The following is a 15,806-nucleotide window of genomic DNA, read 5'->3' on the forward strand; positions in this document are numbered from 1 at the left end:
AATAAAATATAAAAAAAGGGCTGGAGATGTGGTTCAGTGGTTGAGTGCCCCTGAGTTCAATCCCTAGTAATCCTCCCCCCTCCCAAAAACAAATCTCCTGTCATTTGACCTGTTTTCAGTCCATTTTTCCCCCCAGCTTTAATAACTATTGCCTAAATCTGCACAATTTACCCATGCCTAGATTGCTTTTCCTTCCTATTGATCTCTTTTGATATCCTACCTATCCATCTTATATTCTACATCCTTCCTCAAAAAATTATGAGACTCAACCAGTTGAAAATTGGATACGATTTTGAAACTGCCTTTCTTATGTCATTTACCATGTCCTCATTGATATTAGTATTAATTATGTATTTTATTTTATACCCCTTGCCATGTAATCACGTAGGCCCTTAAAAAAATAGAGAACTTGTTTTACTAAATTTTTGTATTTCCTGTAGAACCTAACACATTTCCTGTAGAACCTAAGGGCTGGAGATGTACCTCAGAGGTAGAGTGCCTAGCATGTGTGAGATCCCCTGTACAGCCAAAAAAAAAAAAAAAAAAAAAAATCAAAATATCTAAACAACTATCACATCTGGAATAGATCTAAATTCACATTACTGTTGAGAAAGAGTAGAATATAGTATTCTACTGAGGCCTTTTCCCTTTAACCAAGTTTTATTCTCTTCTAAACCTGAAGATATATAGAAATAAAAGATTTGTGACAACAAATTAGATCACTTCATTTAATCATTTGAACTTCATCACAGTTTGAAGTCATTTTTGCAATGCTTTTTTAAAGAAGGACTTAAAACTTCAAAATGCAAATTCCATAAATTCATTTATTTATCTGGAAAGATATACAAGTTCCTAGTAACAGTGGTTACCTCTGGAAAATAACTGAATAGAAAAGGGACAGAAAAAAAACTTTTCACTGAATACACTTTTTATCTTTTGAATTTTGTTCCGTGAATGTTTTCCCATTAAAAAATAATTTTGAAAAATTATGTTTAGTACCTAATCTTGGTCTTTTAGCAGGTATTTCATCAGTGTCCACTGTAGAAAACAGAGTGCTGAAAAAAAAGAAAAAAATATATATATAATCCATTTCTATAAATAAACTAAATAAATCCAAATCTATAAATAAACTTAACTAGTCAAGACTGGGATATAACTCAGGACTAAAGCTGTGTTTAGCATGCACAAGGCCCTGGATCAAAACTCAACACCAAAACAAAAAATATTACTGTTCTTATCATATCAAACATCCCTCTTTCATTCACTTTGTCATAAAATGAGATCCAACTGATGTTTTAAAAGATAGTATCTTAAAATAGGCTGCTAGCATTTGAGGGTTTAACACTGTAGTTTCCACTATTTGAGAGACCCAAATTCTTTATCACATAATAATGAGTAATCTGGCTAAAATTCAAACAATAAATAATTTCCTTTTGAAAGATGACCCACCTGAAAAAAGCCATCTCTTATTTCAGTGACAACATAAGCAGCCTTAAAAGATAATTCCTAGCCAGGTATGGGGGTACAAGCCTATGAGTCCAGCTACCTGGGAGGCTAAGGCAGGAAGATCGTGTAAGTTCTAGGCCAGCTTTAGTGAGAACCTGTCTAAATAAATAAATAAATAAAATTTAAAAGAGCTGGAGACATAGCACAGTGGTAGCTGTACCTCTGGGCACAATCCCAATACTTGGGGGAGGGGGGGAGAGGCAGCTCTTAGCTAGAAAAAGGTGTTACATTTAACTGCATTTTATAATGGGAATTATATTACAGTGGTAATAATTTGGAAATTCAGGGAAGTTTCTGGCCCTATATATCAAAAATATTAAAGGTTAATATATTAATCATCTTTCTGAATCCTTCACCTTAATCAGGCAGAAAGGAAGAATGAGTTGAAACCATATCCAATTTTATCAATGACCTGCATTCCAGACTTATGTATTAATCATTTTGCTCTCTTAAGCTACCCTCAAACCAACCCTTTGTCTACCTCTCTTGTCTTTGAGACTTAATTAAAACATGAAATTAGGCTGAGCATGGTGGTACACATGCTATAAGCCCTATTACCTGGGAGGATGAAACAGGAGGATCTCAAATTGGAGGCCAGCCTCAGCAATTTAGGGAGACTTTGTCTCAAAACATAAAAAGGGTTGGGGTATAACAGTGGAATACACTCTAGGCCAGGCATTATGGTGCTCGCCTATAATCCCAGCTACTCAAGAGGCTGAGGCAGGACGATCTCAAGTTTGAAGCCAGCCTCCACAACTTAGCAAGACCTGTCTCAGAATAAAAATTTTAAAAAGGCTAGTAAACCGCCCCTGGCTTCAATTCAACCCCTAGCACAGGAAGAAAAAGGAGTGGGGAAAGGAAGTAATTGACACTTGATCATCCAAAATTAGGAGGTATACAGAATTTGTTTCATTTTCTAGATTAATTCTTAGGTAAGGCATAATTCTTCGGCAAGCAAAAAGATATTATAAAATGAGAAGCAAGGGAGAAGATAATGAGCAAGAACGATCTGTAGTTTCTCTTTTAAGTGAATGAGAATTCACACTAGTGATTTTATTTAAAAGGAGGCAGGTACTTTTTTTCCCCCTCATACACTAATTCTAAAGGAATTAGTTAGTTACATGTAACTGTTTATAAACACCCTTCTCCTTCCGGCCCCAACACACACACACACACACACACACATTGTTCGACAGCTGTTTTAGAACAAGACAGTTGCTGTTTCTTGGTGCTAAGCGAACAGTACTTGCAGTCAAAACGAGTTGGGGCAAGTTACCAATCTCACTTCCCTTAACTGTGCTTACTGCCCGCAGATGACACTTCGGAGTGTGCTTGTAAACAGGGGGCCACAATAAAGGCAGTAGTTCTTTAATTTTTAGTTTTTAGCTTAAGAGCAGTAAAATACGAGAAAGCCTCATTTGTTGTCAGTAACCAGCTTGGACTCTGACAAGAATATTAAAGATCCTATGATCAACGACCACTCCAAAGATAAACAAGCTCCTTCCTTCCATCAAGAGCCGCGTTCCCAACACCTTGGCGGGAGCGACTACGCCACCAGGATACCAGCGACCCGCAGCTCCTGGGCTTCAGCCGAGCGGCCGGTTTAGGGGGAACAGGGCTTGCGGGGCTGGATGAACGCTCTCCTGACCGAGGAGCCGCGGTGGAGGAGGACGAACAGCTAGGCCGGCACTCAGCCTCTTCTCTTCTCACCTGTTCGAGCGCCGCCTCTTCAGGAGAGCCCTGGCAGGGGGCACCGACCGGTCGCAGAAGCGGAAAATGGTGCCGAGAATCCTAACCAGCCATCTGTACATACCAGGCCGGAGCAGCAGCGGCGGCCGACACACCCCGAGACGCAAACCCCAGAGCTGTCGCCGCCGCTGCCGCCTTGGCCACCACCACCACCAAGGATCAGTCGCTGGCTTGTGACGCGATCCGTGGGCCCATAGATACAACGTTCTCCGGGCTAGGGAAGGCCCCCACCCGCCACCGCTTCCGACGTCACCTCCTCCCGCCCTACCGGAAAGCCTCATCCTCAATCTACGCACGCGCAACCTAGCACCGCCTTTTATCCTCGAGCCTAGCAACAAGAAAGCCTGCTAGACGGCAGGGTCCAATCGCTGACCAGACTGGAAGAGCGGTGGGCGGGACTTTCTCTTTGGCGGAGCCAATCCAAATCCGCCCGGGAGACAAGGCCCACGGAATGGAAGTGTCGCTGCTAGGCTCTGGAGGAAGAAGCATTCTGAAGTCGTGAGCGCAGTTGGAACCCAGCAAATGATTGTTAAGTGAGCTCAATAAAAATAGATCAGAGCAATTAACAAATGTTTACCGTATTAGGGGCCCTTTATTTTGCCTATACCTGTGCCTCATATTTTACGTGCATTGTCACCATACCTCCTAGGAACCGAATGCGATAGGAAGTCTTACGCCCAGTTCACAAATAAGGAAAAGGAGGCATAAAGAAATTAAATAACTTTCCTCAAAACACAAAGCTAGTAGAAGCAATGTTGAAATTTGAGCCGGGGTCTGACTACTAGCACCAGTTTCACACCCTTGAAGTCACACTACCTGGAAGAGGATTGTACATAGATAATTACAAATTACAATATAACTGACTGCTATGATAAAGGAGTGTGCAAAGGGCAGTGGAGCTAGAGGAACGAAAACCACATGCTAGGGGAGAGAAGGAAAGGGCAGAACTCCTGAGGATGGCTTCACAGTAACGAGGATGAAAAGATACCTGTGGCTTTATAATACAGTTGTCTCCTCCTCTGATCTGAGAGGGAGTAATTCTTAATACCCTTCCTATAGAATCTAGAGGTCAAACTGTGCGTGGTAGAGCTGTCTTGTAATCCTAACTACCACTCTGGTGGCTAAGGCAGGAAGATTCCAAGGAGGCCAGTCAAGGCAATTTATGGAGACCCTGTCTCGGGAAACAAACAAAAAAGATGTGGTAGTGTGTGTCACAGGGTTCAATCCCAGTTACCACTAACTAAATACATAAATAAATCTAAAGGCCACACTTGTAATTATCAACTTTTGAACAAATTACACCCTATTTAACCCAATGTCTGCCCATAAACATTACAGGGTTCAAAGGTTTTTTTGCTCCACAATAATTCACTGACTACTTTTTCTTGGCCTGTGATTCAGTGAAGAACAGGTTTCCAGACTTTATTGAACTTAACCCAGGTGACTGCCTGTCCAGCCTCCTTCTCTCAATAGCATTCTAGAATTCTGCCACATGTCACCCTGTTGTAGGGACAAATGAGGCAAGGCACCGATGATAGCAGGAAATAGTTTTATTCAGAGGGCACAGCTTTTGCTGTAATCAATCAGTCACCTGAACCCCGAATTCAGGTAGTATCAGAGTTTGATACCCAGCATGTAAGAGGAGGGGCTCAGAAGTTCACAGTCTGTAGAAGTTCACATAAAAGCAGCTTTTTCTTTCGCTGTTTTGGGCAAGTTAACCCTTCATGGACAACACCTTTAGAAGGGGAGAGCTTTTTCTCCCTTTCCTTTCCTCTCCCTGCCAGCTGTTACCATGGAGCCCAATTGGTAACTTATCTTGAAAATGTAGACTTCTCTGTGAGGCCCAGCTCAAGGCCAGAGGTCTTGTTTGCCCATTTCTACAAACTACTATACTGGATACATTTGTGAAAAACTAGTAAGGGAGTGTTCAGCACCTGGAGTGCTGGTACCTTCTGGGCCAGTGGCCAAGTAAGACAGGGTGACATGAAAATAGGAAGTTTATTTACATTGAACTCTTTTGCAGAGACTCTTGCTAACAGTCCTAAAATCAGCCATGGTGAAGATTTCTGGAGAAGCCCAGTTAAGACTTTCCTATGGAGAAAGGGGGTGCCACTTCAACCTAACTAGAGACACCACAGTCCTGCCCTGAGAGGTGAAAAGCAGGTCTTAAGAGGGTAGAAACCAATTCTAATGTGCAGACACTTCCCTTAATTTCCCTAACGATAGCTAACACCAATACATTACTGAAAGTTTAAAAAGGGAAGTTTTAAATTTATTCTTTTTCTCTCTGAAGCCTTGATAATGTTAGTCTATGTAGTAAACCAGCAATAGGCAGATTAAAAGGAAAAAGGGAAACATTTAATATATAAAAACATGGGAGCCATACACAAAATAGGAGACTCAAGAAGGGATAGAGAATTTAAGCTTAAATAGAGCTAAACAAGCTGGACAGGCATGGTGGCACATGCGTGTAATCCTAACAGTTTAATGGCTGAGGCAGGACGATAGTGAGTTCAAAGCCAACCTCAGCAATGGTGAGGCACTTAGCAACTCAGTGAGACCCTTTCTCTAATAAAATCAAAATAAGGTTAGGGATGTGGATCAGTGGTCAAGTGCCCCTGATTTCAATTCCCGGTACAACCCACCTCCACTCCCCCCACCCACGCCCCCACCCCCACACACCACCCACCCCTGCAAAATAGAGCTAAACAAAGGGAAAGGGGCTTAGTGTCCAGATGAAAGGGAGGTGGGTGGCAACTGGCTAAGGAAGTTTGAGGGAAGGCTAGCACAGAAAGTGAGGGTTGTCTTGTGTAGTAAAGTCTACTAGGTAATAGCCAGGTATCAGATGCCTGTGTCACAGTGTGTGGCGTGTTTTACTGGGAATCAAACCCAGGGATTCACAAAGCTAGGCAAGTGCTCTACCATGAAAACTACTTCCCCATCTCTTCTTGCCATGAAAATACCTTTCTTACGCAGAAAAGGGGTTACCAAATAGAAAAATCTTTTTATACACATTTGCTGTTTACTTCACCAATGTAGATTTCCTTTATAAATGCAAACTCCTCTTACAAAAGGGCCAGCTTTTAGAGTTAATCCTGTCGACTGTTTCTCCAAATAGCTATCTTAAAATATGCCAAAGAAATACATTTCAGATGGGGCTGGGGTTGTGGCTCAATGATAGAGCGCTTGCCTAGCATGTGCAGGGTGCTGGGTTCCATCCTCAGCACCACATAAAAATAAAATAAAGGTATTGTGTCCAACTACAACTAAAACAAATATATATATATATATATATATATATATAGATAGATAGATAGATAGATAGATATATAGATATAGATATAGATATAGATATAGATATAGAGAGAGAGAGAGAGAAATACATTTCAGAGCCCAGAAGGGTGGCGCACGCCTGTAATCCCAGTAGTTCCAGAGGCTGAAGCAGGAAGATAGTTCAAAGCCACCTTATTTAGTGAGGCCCTAAGCAGTTTAGGAAGACCCTGTATTTAAAAAAGGGCTGGGGATGCATCTAAGGGGCCCTGGGTTCAATCGAAAGGAAGGAAGGAAGGAAGGAAGGAAGGAAGGAAGGAAGGGAGGGAGGGAGGGAGGGAGGGAGGGAGGAAGGAGAAAGAAAGAAAGAAAGAAAGAAAGAAAGAAAGAAAGAAAGAAAGAAAGAAAGAATGAATTTCAGAGGAACATTTGAAATAATAGAAGAGTTACAAAACTGAGAAGACTTGAAAGTGGCTATTACATATACAGTGTTTATAACCCCTTGCCTATTGTCTCCCAAAGGGACTCCCCTCTACCTTCAATTTCATCTTTGTCCCTTTTAGGGTGGATTCCTTGTATACTTGTAACAGGGGTTCACTTGATACTTTGACTATATCTCTTGTGGATTTGAAACTTACACTTTTTTTTCTTTTTCCCAGCCTTCATTCTCCCTGATCTTCTTTCCCTAATCTTCTGCTTCCTGATCTCTACTTCTTTATTATTATTATTATTATTATTATTATTATTATTAGTTATAATGGACACAATATCTTTATTTTGTTTATTTATTTTTATGTGGTGCTGAGGATCGAACCCAGTGCCTTACATGTGAGAGGCAAACACTCTGCCACTGAGCCACAATTTCAGCCCCTCTACTTCTTTTTTAAAAATATTTCCTTAGTTGTAGATGGACACAATACCTTTATTTTCTTTATTTATATGAGGTGCTGAGGATTGAACCCAGTGCCTCACACATGCTAGGCGAGTGCTCTACTGCTGATCCAAAACCCCAGCCCTGATGGTTACTTCTTAATTTCATTTTCTCTGAATCACCTCTTTAAAAAGCCCCTGAATACTCTCTTTAAAAAGCTGATGGGCAGAATCACATCCTTTGGGACAGGAGTCCCCTATGTTTCTCCTTTGCTAGCAAAGCAATAAACTGTCTTTTTCCTTTTTCTCAAAACCATGTCCTCATTATTGGGTTTGCATCAGGGACAAGGACCAATCTTTCCATAACATACTTAATGAAGAGCCAATTAAAAGAAGACAACTGTTGGCATTATTATGCAGAACAGTTTATTTATGTCTTAACCATAAATTCCAGTGTGAAAACTGTTTTTTGCTGTTGCCAAACCGAAAAGCCCACCAGTATAGGAAGGGGATTCTCTAAAACAAAAGAGCAGTTTTTGTTCAAACAAATCAGAAAACTGAAAACTGCATCAGAATAGCCATCTATCCCAGGTCTAGCCACAGGGATTTAGGTTACATAGCACTCCAGTGCAACATCACAACACAAACATTTTTTCCTTTGTTCCTTGTTAATAGTGCCAACATAAATGCAATATTGAAATATTGGTTATCTGTCATGAAAGTTTCAAAGTTTGGGGTTACAAACCTCAATCAGAATTCCAGAGTGTCATCAGCAAAATAACTCAGGAAGGAAGTGTGAAAACCCCCTAACCAGTTTAGTTACCCGCTGAATAAAGAAAAAGAGACTCATTCTTTCTTTTTTTTTTTTTAATTTTAATATTTACTTTTTTAGTTTTTGGCGGACACAACATCTTTGTTTGTATGTGGTGCTGAGGATCGAACCCGGGCCGCACGCATGCCAGGCGAGTGCGCTACCGCTTGAGCCACATCCCCAGCCTGAGAGGCTCATTCTTATGTTTGCTCCTGCCTGAGATTTGTCCTGAAGTTGTTACCTTTGATGCCCTTTGATCCACAGGAAGTGCAGCAGCCACTGCTTGTCCACTGACCAAGAAGCAGGCTTATCCTTAACCCCAACCCCACCACTACCATAGCCATTCCTGAACCAAGGAGCTCTTTATTGAAGGGTCAGAGGAGAATCCCAAGGTCACATAGAGAAACATGAATATGGAGATTTCTGCCCTTGACTTGGCTAACTTGAAACCTTGTATCAGTACAGCCTCATTGTTTAAACTTTTGCAGCATGTCCCAAACTGAAGTTCCAATTTCCCAAAAACCTTCTCCTGGGAGCCCTCACTGAGGTCTTCTTCAAGTCCTTCCACAGCCCTACCCTCATTTCCTCAAAATCTACTTCCCCTCCACAGAGCAGTGAAGACCCAGCCTTCTGATCCATTCTTGGAAATTTTCCCTTCTGGTGCATTCCCAGAAGATTCAAAGATTGGTGTAGGAAGGAGTGGGGATATAGCTCAGAGGCATAGGACTTTCCTTGAATGTGCAAGGCCCTGTGTTCAACCTCCAGTGTGGCAAACAATAAATAAATAAGTAGAAAGTAAGTCAGATTGGAAAAGCAGCCCATAGGTGAGATTTTGTTCGGTTTGGTCTTATGTCTCTTAAAATTCCATTACAGCCTAATGTATCTAAAATTCAACTTAATTGACCATCCTAAAGATTAATTTCCCTCTGGGGACCAACTCTTCTGGTACTAAAGAAGAATATATCCTAATTCCAAGACTTCAATTTGATTCAATTATCTAATAATAATCTTGGTCCTATTATAAGTTGTATTATAAAAGCAAGAATATCGGGGGCCACCTACACATAAGCTAGGCCCACCCACCAGCCTTGACTAACGAGAGTATTGAACTGGCATCACATGCTGTGCGAAGCAAGTGGGCCTTACCTTTGTTGGGCAAGGAAGTGCCTTAGCTCTGGGCTTGGACATTACCCAGTGAGATTGGGCTACCTATAAGGCCCTTGCTTTAGCATCTGGACAGCCATCTTAAGTGACAGCTGCCATTTTAAGGAAAAAAGTTGGGCTGGGGATGTGGCTCAAGCAGTAGCACACTCGCCTGGCATGCGTGCGGCCCGGGTTCGATCCTCAACACCACATACAAACAAAGATGTTGTGTCCACCGAAAACTAAAAAATAAATATTAAAATTCTCTCTCTCTCTCTCTCTCTCTCTCTCTCTCTCTCTCTAAAAAAAAAAAAGGTGAATTTAAAATCTTTTTTTTCTCAGTAAGTTATATTTTTTTATTGATTATTTAAAGCATTACATAGCTCATGATATATCATCTTTCATACATTAGACTCAAATTGTGTTTTGAACTCCCATTTTCACCCCAAATACAGATTGCAGAATCACATCTGTTACATATTCACATTTTTACATAATGCCATATTAGTGACTGTTGTATTCTGCTACCTTTCCTATCCCCTACTATCCCCCCTCCCCTCCACTCCCCTCCCATCTTCCCTCTCTACCTCCCCTGCTGTTGTTCAATTCTCTCTCTTTTTTTCCCTCCCCCTTGCCCCTCATAACCTCTTATAATTTTATGTATCATTGAAGGTCTCCTACTATTTCCATGTGCTTTCCCTTCTCTCTCCGTTTCTCTCCCCCCATTCGTCTTTGTTTACTGTAGTCTTTTCCTCATGCTCTTCCTTCCTGTTCTGTTCTTAGTTGTTCTCTTTATATCAAAGCAGACATTTGGCATTTGTTTTTTAGGGCTTGGCTAGCTTCACTAAGCATAATCTGCTCTAATGCCATCCATTTCCCTGCAAATTCTATGATTTTGTCATTTCTTAGTGCTGCATAATACTCCATTGTGTATAGATGCCACATTTTTTTATCCATTCATCTATTGAGGGGCATCTAGGTTGGTTCCACAGTCTAGCTATTGTGAATTGTGCCGCTATAATCATTGATGCAGCCGTATCCCTATAGAGCGCTTTTTTAAGGTCCTCAGGGAATAGTCCAAGAAGTGCGATAGCTGGGTCAAATGGTGGATCCATTCCCAGCTTTCCCAGGAATCTCCATACTGCTTTCCAAATTGGCCTCACCATTTTGCAGCCCCACCAGCAGTGTACAAGTGTACCCTTTTCCCCACATCTCCACCAACACTTATTGTTGTTTGACTTCATAATGGCTGCCAATCTTACTGGAGTGAGATGGTATCTTAGGGTGGTTTTGATTTGCATTTCTCTGATTGCTAGAGATGGTGAGCATTTTTTCATGTACTTGTTGATTGATTGTATGTCCTCCTCTGAGAAGTGTCTGTTCAGGTCCTTGGCCCATTTGTTAATTGGGTTATTTGTTATCTTATTGTTTAATTTTTTGAGTTCTTTGTACATTCTGGATATTAGGGCTCTATCTGAAGTGTGAGGAGTAAAAATTTGTTCCCAGGATGTAGGCTTTCTATTTACCTCTTTTATTATTTCTCTTGCTGAGAAAAAACTTTTTAGTTTAAGTAAGTCCCATTTGTTTATTCTTGTTGTTAACTCTTGGGCTATGGGTGTCCTATTAAGGAATTTGGAGCCCGACCCCACAATATGTAGACCGTAGCCAACTTTTTCTTCTATCAGACGCAGTGTCTCTGATTTGATATCTAGCTCCCTGATCCATTTTGAGTTAATTTTTGTGGATGGCGAGAGAAAGGGATTCAATTTCATTTTGTTGCATATGGATTTCCAATTTTCCCAGCACCATTTGTTGAAGATGCTATCCTTCCTCCATTGCATGCTTTTAGCCCCTTTATCAAATATAAGATAATTGTAACTTTGTGGATTAGTCTCTGTGTCTTCTATTCTGTACCATTGGTCCACCTGCCTGTTTTGGTACCAGTACCATGCTATTTTTGTTACTATTGCTTTGTAGTACAGTTTGACCTCTGGTATCGCTATACCTCCAGATTCACACTTCCTGCTTAGAATTGTTTTTGCTATTCTGGGTCTTTTGTTTTTCCATATGAATTTCATGATTGCTTTGTCTATTTCTACAAGAAATGCCGTTGGGATTTTGATTGGCATCACATTAAACCTGTAGAGAACTTTGGGTAATATCGCCATTTTGATGATGTTAGTTCTGCCTATCCATGAACAGGGTACATTTTTCCATCTTCTGAGATCTTCTTCTACTTCTCTCTTTAGGGTTCTGTAGTTTTCATTGTATAAATCTTTCACCTCTTTTGTTAGGTTGATTCCCAAGTATCTTATTTTCTTTGAGGATATTGTGAATGGAGTGGTTTTCCTTATTTCCATTTCAGAGGTTTTGTTGCTGATATACAGGAATGCCTTTGATTTATGCATGTTGATTTTATAACCTGCCACTTTGCTGAATTCATTTATTAACTCTAGCAGCTTCTTTGTAGACTCTTTTGGGTCTGTTAAGTATATTATCATGTCATCCGCAAATAGTGATAGTTTAATTTCTTCTTTTCCTATTTTTATGCCTTTAATTTCTTTTGTCTGTCTAATTGCTCTGGCTAGTACTTCGAGAACTAAATTGAATAGAAGTGGTGATAGAGGGCATCCCTGTCTTGTTCCAGATTTTAGAGGGAATGCCTTCAGTTTTTCTCCGTTTAGGATGATGCTAGCCTGAGGTTTAGCATATATAGCTTTTACAATGTTGAGGTAAGTTCCTGTTATCCCTAGTTTTTCTAGTGTTTTGAACATAAAGGGATGCTGTACTTTGTCAAATGCTTTTTCTGCATCCATCGAGATGATCATGTGGTTCTTGTCTTTAAGTCTATTGATGTGGTGAATAGCATTTATTGATTTCCGTATATTGAACCATCCTTGCATCCCAGGAATGAATCCTACTTGATCATGGTGCACAAGTTTTCTGATATGTTTTTGTATTCGATTCGCCAGAATTTTATTGAGAATTTTTGCATCCAAGTTCATTAGAGATATTGGTCTGTAGTTTTCTTTCTTTGAAGTATCTTTGTCTGGTTTTGGGATCAAAGTGATGTTGGCCTCATAGAATGAATTTGGAAGAGCTCCTTCTTTTTCTATTTCTTGAAATAGCTTGAAAAGTATTGGTATTAATTCTTCTTTGAAGGTTTTGTAGAACTCCGCTGTATACCCATCCGGTCCAGGGCTTTTCTTGGTTGGTAGTCTTTTGATGGCTTCTTCTATTTCTTCTTTTGTTATTGGTCTGTTTAAATTGTGTGTGTCTTCCTGTCTCAATCTGGGCAAATCATATGCCTTAAGAAATTTATCGATATCTTCATTATCTTCTATTTTATTGGAATATAGGGTTTCAAAATACTTTCTAATTATCTTCTGTATTTCTGTAGTGTCTGTTGTGATATTGCCTTTTTCATCCCATATGTTAGTAATTTGAGTTCTCTCTCTTCTGGGGATGTGGCTCAAGCGGTAGCACACTCGCCTGGCATGCGTGCGGCCCGGGTTCGATCCTCAACACCACATACAAACAAAGATGTTGTGTCCACCGAAAACTAAAAAATAAATATTAAAATTCTCTCTCTCTCTCTCTCTCTCTCTCTCTCTCTCTCTAAAAAAAAAAAAAAAAAAAAAAAAAAAAAAAAAAAAAAAAAAAGGTGAATTTAAAATCTTTAAAAAAAAAATAAGGGAAAAAGTTTCTCTTTCACACCCAAAGGCCTTTCTGAGAAGGCTTACCACTCCCTCAAACCAACCCAACCCTTAACTGCCTGCATTAGGACCCACCTGACTCTGATTTCTGAGCCTGCCCCATAAAAGTCCCAGAACCAAGCCTGTTTTGCCTTTCTCTCCTATAGAGAGAGGGCCTTTATTTGTCAGTTCTGACAAACTCTCGTGTGTATCCTGCCTGGTCTGTCTTTCATTTCTCGCTTACCCATCTCTCATTCCTCGCTTTCCCTTCACCACCCCCCTGTTTCTTGTAACACTATCCCTTGCCTTATTTGGGTGGAATATTCTATCGAATGTCTTTTCCCTAATAAATAGAGGGGTTCCAGGTGTGCTCTCTCTCTCTTGGTCCTCTTGCCCTCTTTCTAGTGCTCTCCAGCGTGGGAGCTGACTTTTGAGGTTGCAGAGCTTTCCCCAATCCCCACAATTGAGAAAAAGGTACTTCCATGTTCATGTGGTCTTTTTGTTGCCAGTCCAAACCACACAGAGTGACCCTGATTCCATCGCCCTAACAGGACGTGGGTGATACTCTGTTTATTTGTTTCGTGCGAGGAATTGAACAGAGCAGTGCTTTACCACTGAGCTACATCCCAGTCCTTTTTAGTTTTTGTTTTGAGGTACAGTTTCCCCAAGTTGATGAGGTGCTCCTCTAACTTTGGATCCTACTCCCTTGGCCTCCTGAATCACCAAGATTATAGGTCTGTGCAATGGTGCCTGGCTTATTGTACAGGCCCGTTCCATGGTGCCCTGCTGTGTTTTTAGAACTTTCCATAAGAAAAAGCAAATTGTCTATGGTTTGGCTTGTTCCCACAGTCCTTGAAGTTTCTGTGCTCTGAAAACCAGCAGTTACCGAAAGGGCTGAACCACATCGATTTTGTTTGACACATTGTAAGAAGTCTTGGTTTTTAAAACAAGGTAGCCCTATGCCATGAAAAATACTGTTTCGTTTCTTTTCTTTTCCTTCCTTCCTTCCTTCCTTCCTCCTTCCTTCCTTCCTTCCTCCTTCCTTCCTTCCTTCCTTCCTTCCTTCCTTCCTTCCTTCCTTCCTTCTTTCTCTCTTTTTCTTTCTTTCTTTCTTTCTTTCTTTCTTTCTCTCTCTCTCTCTCTCTCTCTCTCTCTCTCTCTCTCTCTCTCTCTCTTCTTTCTTTCTTTCTTTCTGGGTCTTGCTATGTTACCTAGACCAGCCTGGGAACTCCTGGGCTCAAGCAATCCTCCTGTCGCAGTCTCTCAAATAGCTAGGATTATAGGCTCATATCAATGAGCAGCTATGGAGTAAAAAATATTTAAGCCAGAAACACAGTATGCAGAGGTTTTTCTCCTTGTTTTGCAAAAACTTACCCCCCAAAAATTTTTACTTGTATTATATATATAAAAATATAGTTTTTATATTTATTATATGGTGTGTGTGTGTGTGTGTGTGTGTGTGTGTGTGTGTATTAGGGATTGAATCCAGGGCCTGTGTGTGTTTGGAAAGCACTCTATCACTGAGCTACATCCCCAGTCTTATTTGTATTTCATAACAATAATATAGTGACATAAATAAGTTTACAATAACAACAAAGTCAGGTTCCCACTACTGAGACAGGGACCACCACAAGGATGGAAGACAACCCACCAAGAGCTCCCCATCTCAACCTTAGCCCCTGTCCTGTCATCAATTAAAATAATAATATGCAGAAGGGAAGGAGAAAACTCCCTAGGCCTTAAGCCCCTAAACTAACATTCTTTAAAGTTGACATTCCCACCCCCCTTTTCTTCTCCTTCTCCCATATTTCAAAAACTTTATCGCAAGGCAGGTATACCATAAAAGCCAGAATATTGGTGCCATAATGTCTCTAAGAATAATGTAAACAACTATTGATCCAAACCTTTTGCAAGGAAAAAGTTCATTGAAAAATTGAAAAACTACTACACTCATGACCAAAGAGAAACACCAGACCCTACCCCACCCCAGCAACTCCATAAAAAGCCGCGCCTTCCTTTGTTCCGGAAGCAGCCTGGTCCCCTATCCATCAGTGCTATCTCCGTTTAGCTGAAGCCACAATCAAAATCTTGCCTGTGAATCTCACAATACTCAGTTCAAACTTGTTTCTATTGTTTTTGTACCTAAAGATCTCATCTCTGTTAACACTACATTGAATATAAAATCTCATATCTTAAGCATAGCATATGAAGTTCTTTATAGCCTATCTTCAAATCATTATCGGGTTTCCTATTTATACACACCAATTCTCAAACCACACTTTTTTCCATCTTCCAAGACTGTTCCTTGTGCCTGGAATGCTCTTCCCCAACCTTCTTCATCTAGCAAAACTCCTACCTGGTCTTTGGAGCTGAAATCAAAGGGCCCATCCTCTGTGAAGCTTTCCCAATGCCTCCTGCCTCTGGGATTCCCAACATCTTTTTATTTGCCCCTCTGTTCTCCTATAGAATTTATATCCATGTCCCTATGTTAGAATTATTATTGATGTGACTCTCCTTGACAGAAGGACTTGTGTCCTATTTTTTCCTTATAAGTTTTTTTTTTTTAATGGGAGCTTTAAAAATGTTCAGTAAATAAAAGAACAAAGAAATGAAGCAAAGGAGTGGTTTGGGGAGAAGTTACCCTAATCTCCTTGTAGGATATGAATTGAGGAAACAGACTTTTCTAAACTTGGACTGTAAGAGAGATAGCAGCAGTCACTGATGCAGATAGGGAAACAAAAGGATTTTATAGTTAGTCATAT

The 15,806-nt window shown here is 40.5% G+C and overlaps 1 protein-coding gene across 7 annotated transcripts in view; it reads right to left on the reverse strand.

Moving 5' to 3' along the window:
• The window catches only part of SENP2 (SUMO specific peptidase 2), a 37,932-nt gene extending 34,422 nt beyond the window's left edge, over positions 1 to 3,510 (reverse strand). For 4 of the 7 annotated variants that reach the window (XR_014022976.1, XM_081301389.1, XM_081301388.1 and 1 more), the window contains exons 1-2: positions 3,217 to 3,464; positions 1,000 to 1,055 (exon numbers count right to left, since the gene is read on the reverse strand). Coding sequence is in view for 4 of the 7 variants with exons in the window: in XM_081301389.1 (XP_081157515.1) it covers positions 1,000 to 1,055; positions 3,217 to 3,317 (157 nt within the window). In the remaining 3 variants the exon portion in view is untranslated. Of the gene's footprint in view, positions 1 to 999; positions 1,056 to 3,216 lie in introns of all 7 variants that reach the window. The other 3 variants (XM_081301391.1, XM_081301390.1, XM_081301386.1) reach the window with 2 other exon arrangements.
• Between the last annotated feature and the right edge of the window lie 12,296 nt (positions 3,511 to 15,806).

This window comes from Spermophilus citellus (genome assembly GCF_964194105.1).
Source record: "Spermophilus citellus genome assembly, chromosome: 7".
NCBI classification, from domain to species: Eukaryota; Metazoa; Chordata; class Mammalia; order Rodentia; family Sciuridae; genus Spermophilus; species Spermophilus citellus.